The sequence below is a fragment of the Phalaenopsis equestris genome, unplaced genomic scaffold (genome assembly GCF_001263595.1).
Source record: "Phalaenopsis equestris unplaced genomic scaffold, ASM126359v1 Scaffold000002, whole genome shotgun sequence".
Lineage (NCBI taxonomy): Eukaryota > Viridiplantae > Streptophyta > Magnoliopsida > Asparagales > Orchidaceae > Phalaenopsis > Phalaenopsis equestris.
The window spans coordinates 42,992,963-42,999,910 of NW_018164444.1; the positions used below are offsets into that span (position 1 = coordinate 42,992,963).

General features: G+C 40.9%; 1 protein-coding gene across 1 annotated transcript; it reads right to left on the reverse strand.

Moving 5' to 3' along the window:
* Positions 1 to 1,066: 1,066 nt before the first annotated feature.
* On the reverse strand, positions 1,067 to 6,744 carry LOC110021903 (alcohol dehydrogenase 3). The gene is made up of 10 exons (XM_020720614.1): positions 6,611 to 6,744; positions 6,204 to 6,340; positions 5,967 to 6,013; positions 5,406 to 5,731; positions 5,243 to 5,325; positions 1,991 to 2,066; positions 1,846 to 1,907; positions 1,660 to 1,755; positions 1,401 to 1,562; positions 1,067 to 1,322 (listed from the first exon to the last, which is right to left on the reverse strand). The coding sequence occupies exons 1-10, from the start codon at positions 6,648 to 6,650 to the stop codon at positions 1,206 to 1,208; spliced, it is 1,146 nt and encodes a 381-aa protein (XP_020576273.1). The 5' UTR covers positions 6,651 to 6,744; the 3' UTR covers positions 1,067 to 1,205.
* Between the last annotated feature and the right edge of the window lie 204 nt (positions 6,745 to 6,948).

Here is a 6,948-nt window from a genome sequence, read left to right on the forward strand (position 1 = left end):
TTGTTGATATTAAGAACTAATTGTAAAGTATCACAATTTTTTTGGATTTTCTTATGGCCCAAATTCACTCTTTGAGGCATCTTAGAATTTTCAATGCCTCTCACACAACAACATAAATAGAGAAAAGTATCACATTAATATAGGTAATGGACTCGTCTGATGTTTCTACTCAAAGGGAGAAGCCTGTTACTCTTAGCACATCATTATATTTCAATATCTTAGTTAAAGACATGAAACTAGCCACTCCTTACACAAGTCATGAGGTGATGTGCATTGATAAAGAAGGCATTGAGATCCAAGATTTCTCTCTCATAAAAATGGTAAGAAAAACTTTTAAAAAGCTATGCTTACAATTTGAGGATCAAAGTCTGGAAGCATAATGATTTTGTGTATGAAATGAAATAGCAATTTGAATGTTATTTCTCTCTTCATTTATTCCCTAGTGTTTGCTACTTAAATTATATTAAATGAATTCAATGGTGATGTGTAGTAGCATCATATGTCACTAATCAACACTAAAGGCTATATAAATCTAATTTCAAACTATTGGTAGATTATACTATACTATTGTCATTGTAAAATATAATAATAATCATATAGCATGATTAATGTATGTGTACTCTTTGGAGTGTTGGGCCTTAGTTTGTCTCGGTGTCATGATCCTTTGAGTGTAGGGCCTTATTTTGCCCCAGTTTCGTGATGCTACCATTTGGACGTTATGGCACCGTTCCCCTTCTTCTGGGTGTGAAAAAGGTTCTAGCGGCATGTCTCGGCTCTTGATAGCCATTTCAACCATTAGTAGTTATGTCATTACCTCAATAATAACATAAGGTCCCCAATTTCGATTGAGGCTAGCACTCAAATGCTGCTTTTCAAAGCAAAACATACATGCATGCAATACATACAACAACATTCCTTCATAGGGGAAACATTCTTCCTAACAAAGCTCGCTTTCACTCAAATAAAAATAGTCGATTATCAATCATTCCCCAAACCATAAAGTTTGCTTTTAATTATTCTTATAATTCCATTTGAATTTGAGCACAAAATTATTAAATTCTCACAATAAAAGGCAAATGTCATTTATTTCTTCCACAAAGCATGACAAAGGAAAATACTGATAAGGTTAAACTCGCCGCAGTAGAAAGTATTTATTATTCAGACCATCTATGTAACAAGCAGCTATATGACAGCAACAAACATCTTCAAGCATCCATGCGGATAATGCAGCGAAGACTATCACCTTGAAGCATGTAGTCGAAGGCCTTGTTGATCTCAGTGAATGGGACTTCATGAGTTATGAACTTCTCAAGCTCCAACTCCTGTGTCAATTTCAGAACCAATACTCTCCCTTCAACTGCTACAGAAAATACATACTAAGTTCATGGGAAAAGACATACCTTGTTCATGTACTTCTCGACGACCGAAGGTATATCTGAGCGAGGCTTGTAGTTTCCAAAGAATGTTCCCTTCAGAGTTCTCTCAGTAAGGAAATTCAAGGGGTGGGTCTTAAAGGTGGCATCTTTGTGAGGAACACCAACTAGCACAGCAACTCCCCAGCCCTGAGAGTTTTTGAATTAGAAGATGCTGAATTGATCAATGAAAAAAGAGAGACATGGAGATTTTAGACAGAAGCTTTCATGGGAAGAAGAGATATACATCATGAACGCATTCAAAAGCAGAGATCATTGCATCGACATTCCCGGTACATTCGATACTTCGATCCACTCCTCCACCAGTCATCTCAGAGAGCACCTAGTTGAACGTGAATTCCACACACAAGTGTTATGAATTTCTCTGCATCCTTAGCAATCAAACGTTTAGTATTAATGCTCAAGGACTAACCTCTTGAACAGGTTTATCATAGTCTTTTGGATTCACAAACTCATTGACTCCAAACTTCTTTGCTGGAAAGAAGAAAAAGAGAGGCTTCATTACTCCCATTAGTGAACTGATATGCATCATTTAGCAGATTCGAGAAGAGTTTTACCTTCATTGAACCTCTTAGGATTCACATCAACACCAATAATTCTTGAAGCCCCTGCAATCCTAGCACCTTCCGCAGCCTAATGAAAGCGAGAATTTTAGTACTAATTTATTAGACGTTGCCTCGCCAATGAGAGCTATAATTTTAGCAGTTAGATGGACGTTTTATCTTTAATCACAATATATATATATATATATATATTGAACTGTCAACGGGAATATCAAAGCAATCGAGCGGTCCAGGATGGAGGCTGGACAATCAAGGCATCAGGGTAAAGGTGTACAATCTAAGGTGACCATCAAAAGGCCGACCGCATGATCAGAGTCAATCGGCACACTATGGCGAAAGATTCAATTGGCGAACCACGCCTACAGTTTCGACCGCCAAACTCCAAACAAGGGTGTACGATCGCAACCAATTGACCGATCAGCTTTTACTCCGACAGGTGGAAACGTCATTCGACCGGTCGCCTCAGTCAGTCAAACACAAGCGAGTTGACCGGTTGTTACCATCATACTCAAATTTAAATTGTAATAAAAATTTGGTATTAAATTAGCAAGATTAATTTACTTATGATGCTTGGCGGACAGCTTTTCCTCTGTCTTCTTTGCTCGGACCGCCTCTTCGATGTCCAAGAGGAGTCACTGTTCTTCGGTCATCTTGCATGTCAACACATGGCTAACTGTTGCCTTGGCAGTGTATTGTGGAACCGAGAGGTGACGATCGGTCAACATCGCCTTGTCGCGCCCTTATTCTCCGGAAGAGACTTCAGCCTGTGCACCACTAGCTCTGACGACTCGGTCCGGATCCCCCAGGTACCAGAGCAAGCGTCGACCAGAAACGTTTTTTTCTAATCCTTTATTTTATTCTCCACTCCCAGTCGGTGGAGTTCCTTGCCCGCCGAAAACATAGCAAAGCCCTCCTTCTCAACCTGAAACAAGAAGAAATGCTTAAATTGGTCGATCGACAACGGAATATGCTCCCGACAACAATAAATGAGGAGTTCGACAGTATTTGCGTCGGAATAACCCCGTCCGTGATGAAGACACTCTGAAGCTCGTCACACAGAGGCAACCAAAAGTCATATTTGAACTTGTCTTGGTAAAAAACCAAATCCCTGCCCAAGACATAGGTCGCTCGAGCTAAACCCCCAACAACTTCCGAAGAGCGACGCTTTCATGTAGAATGTACTTCCTTTGCAACTCCTTTACCTCGTTCTCCGTCAAAAACGAAGGATCAACACCCATGACAGAGCTAAAGAGAATAGGGGAATATTTTGGAGTCATTTCAAAGAATTGAAGATGGCCAGAAGACGAAAGAAAAAAAAAAGATCGGAAGCACAAAGAAAGAAACTAGGGCACGTAAAATAAAAAGTAGTCCCTTGTCCTATTTATAAGAAGAACACGTAAAACGATGCGTCACATAACGATAAGTGTCACACCAAACATCTTTTCAAATTTATTCAAACGTTGTTTCGTTTTCAAATAACATTATTAGAGGTCTAGAATAAAGTGTTTTATGAATGGGTCCTTCAAGACCTCAGTCGGGACATACCCTCTCTGAGTCAACCCTTTGAGAACCATCTGTCTGCGAAACCTAATATGATTCAACTAGTCAGCTATTTGTTGAGCTCCCCTAGTTAGCGCAGTGCCTTGATCAGCCCACTTCACAAGGTGGCAGCCTCACCTGCAAGGTCGAGACATCCGAGCCCATGAACGCTAGATGGACGGAAAACTCCCGTACAAAATCTACGACCGAACCTCCGGCCACTCCCTCTGAAGAATTGACCATCACCTCCAAGGGCTTGACCCCCCTGGCTGTTGCTCCATGGCTCCAGATGCAGACGGTTGGCACTTTGTTCGCTCCTGTTCAGAGTCGATGGCGGGCAAAGGTCGGGAGACTGATGCCCTTCCGAAGTGATTGCCAATAGAAACCTTGCATACTCGGCCTACAGACCAACCACTGCAACGAGGGTGAACTCTGCAACGTCCTTGGACGGTCCACCGTCCTGACAGTCCTCCGATTCGACTGATTCATCTGCATTGAAATAATATCAAAAATTGTTGAGAACCATAAAACTATCTATAGAAGAAAGGGTATTAAAAGGCTTCTCTCCCCCTTGCACCGAGGTACCTCCACTCTCCTACAGTAGCAGCGGAGGGGAGACGATGATCGCTCCTCCCGTCGGGTCCTTTCCGATTGCCTCAGCTCCTTCGACAAATAGACGCTTACAACCATCCCAGACTCAAAGACCGCAGCCTCCTGATGAGGGACTGTTAGCATTCGCCCCTCGGGATCCCCAGATGAGTCAACTTGATCAGCCCAAGAAGGTTCGAACCTAGACATATTCTCTTTCTTAACCTTGTTCTTCTTTACAGAATCCGAGGGGTCATAGTCAGCCTTGGCAAGAATTTAGGGTTTACAGTGATCCGGCTCGAACCATCAGCCATGATGCAACTCGGTTAAATGGGAAAAATTGACGGCAACATATGCCATGACAAGCCTATGAATCTAAAGAGCACACTGTGCACAAAATATAAAAGAAAATTAATTTATTTGATTTTAGTGCCACTGATTATTAAATTTTTGCTTTAATCTTATTGTATCGAGGAACTAATATGTATAAACTAGGACTGTCGACACAAATCTCAAGGCAATTGAGCGACCCAAAATGGCAACCAGACAATCGAGACATCAGGATAAGGGAGTACAATCTGAGCCGACTGTTCAAACGGTTGACCGTGTGATCAGAGTCAGCTAGTATACTATGGCAAGAGATTCAATTGACGAACAACGCCTACAGTCCCAGCCGCCCAAACTCCATACAAGGGCGTCTAATCGCAAACAATCAACCGATCAGCTTTTACTTTGGCAAGCTCGATTGTCTTTCGGTCAGTCCACTGACAAACGAGTCGATTGGTTGGTTATCATCGTATTCAAATTTAAATTGTAATACAAATTTGGTATTAAATCAACAAGATTAATTGCATTAAGGACATTTTTCATGACCGTTCCCTTCTTTCTGTAATTGTACAAATAAGTCTTTATAAATATGAGGTAAAAGACGAATAAAAGGATGACTCTCTCTGTTTCTCTACATGGAATTCCTTAATTACTATTCTATGGAGGCCTATGTTCACAAAAGATAATTTAAGATTCAACATCTCTCTCTCTCTCTCTCTCTCTCTCTCTCGATAGATAGATAGATAGATAGATGGCTGTGTAGAGTGCATTAGTTGATATTTATATACTCACAGCAAGGCCTACAGCTCCTAAGCCAAACACAGCCACCGTTGAGCCCTTTGGTGGTTTTGCAACATTAAGACAAGCACCAAGACCTTAGAACCAAGACAAATAGTTAGAGATGGCAAACACAACTTTCAAAATCTACCAGCCAACATAGAAAAGCTCGACTCACCAGTCGATATGCCACAACTAAGAACACAAACTTTGTCGAGAGGAGCCTCGGGGTTGATCTTCGCTACACAACCGACATGTACAACGGTATACTCGCTGAAAGTGGATGTTCCAAGGAAGTGGTAGATGGGCTTGCCATTGATGGAGAACCTGGATTTTCCATCATTGATCATCACACCTCTTTCAGTGTTGATTCTCAGAAGAGAGCACATGTTGCTCTCCTCAGACTTGCAGTGTGCGCAATCTTTGCATTCTCCGGTGAAAACAGGGAGTACATGGTCACCCGGCGCTAGATCTGTAACACCCTCCCCAACACTCTCGACAATCCTGATAACATCAAACATATATAATATTGAGGGAAGAATGAGGAGAGTTGCCAGATTGTAGAAAGCTGTATATCACTATCCCCAACTAACTATTGGCAGTGAAAGCAGAATTGGAAGAGTCATGTTTATTTTTAAAAAGTGAATTAAATCCTTGAGAAAATTTTTTTTTTGAGAATTTGGAATATAAACACCTTATAACAGTTGAAGTTAGATTAACAGTGTATAAGCGACCTTACCCGCCTGCTTCATGGCCAAAGATCCTGGGGAAGACTGGCGTTTGTCCCTGCAGAATCCATAACCAACAACCTCATTATCCGACATGATAACTGTAAAATCATATCAATTAGGAGATTATAGCTCCTAGGATTTACTAAATTCGAGATTGAATGGGATTTTAGGGAAGCTGGTAAGATTCATTAGGCGATTCAAAAAATAGTTGAAGAAAATTTAAAGGAAGTTGGTGATATGTATACCTTTGCTTCCCAGAAGTACACATCAGTGTGGCAGAGTGAGGTGTAGAGGATCTTAAGACGGACCTCCGTCGCCTGAGGCGGCGCCACCTCCACCTCCTCCATCACCAGCGGCTTCCCCGCCTCCCATGCCACAGCCGCTGCTCATAAAAATAAAACCAAATTCATCAATTTTTCATCACCCAAAAACCAAAATAAATCCCCTTTTAAAACGGGAAACTTCAGAAGCGCCATTGAAACGCAAAAAAAGCTACTTTATCGACTATTATCAACAATAAATCTCAGATCATAAATTTCTTTTATTTTCGCATCCTATGATCCAAATGTTTAAGTACCATGAACTAATAGGGACTGATTATGTTAAAAAACGAATTGTTTATTACAGAAAGAAAATCTCGGGACTTACAAACCTTTGCATTTGATGACTTGGCCTGCAGTGTTCGTCGACATTATTCTGCTTCTCTTTCTCTCTCTTACTTCATCTCGCTAATAAGTTCAATGGCATAAAATGCTTAACTACATAGGAAAAACGAGGAAAAGTAGAAACTGCTTACCATGTGATCCGCCGCCGCTGGCTTCAGAAAAAACCGGAGAGGTTACGGTGATCCGCCGCCCCCTTTTTGCCTTAACCAAAACCCCTACTCAACATGTCTAAAATCTAAATTTATATCTTCTAGACTATAAAAGAGTGTATTTTTTGTCCATATTTCCAAATTTTTACTCTTCCGCTTTCTAACATTTATTTATT

Bases quoted from the DNA above. Each gene is read 5' to 3' on its own strand.
- LOC110021903 (XM_020720614.1), bottom strand. From the start codon at position 6,650: ATGTCGACGAACACTGCAGGCCAAGTCATCAAATGCAAAG. The intron at 6,014-6,203 runs GTATACATATCA...TGGATTCTGCAG, and splicing joins TGTACTTCTGGGAAGCAAAG to GGACAAACGCCAGTCTTCCC. The intron at 2,067-5,242 runs GTGAGTATATAA...CGCTTTCATTAG, and splicing joins TAGGAGCTGTAGGCCTTGCT to GCTGCGGAAGGTGCTAGGAT.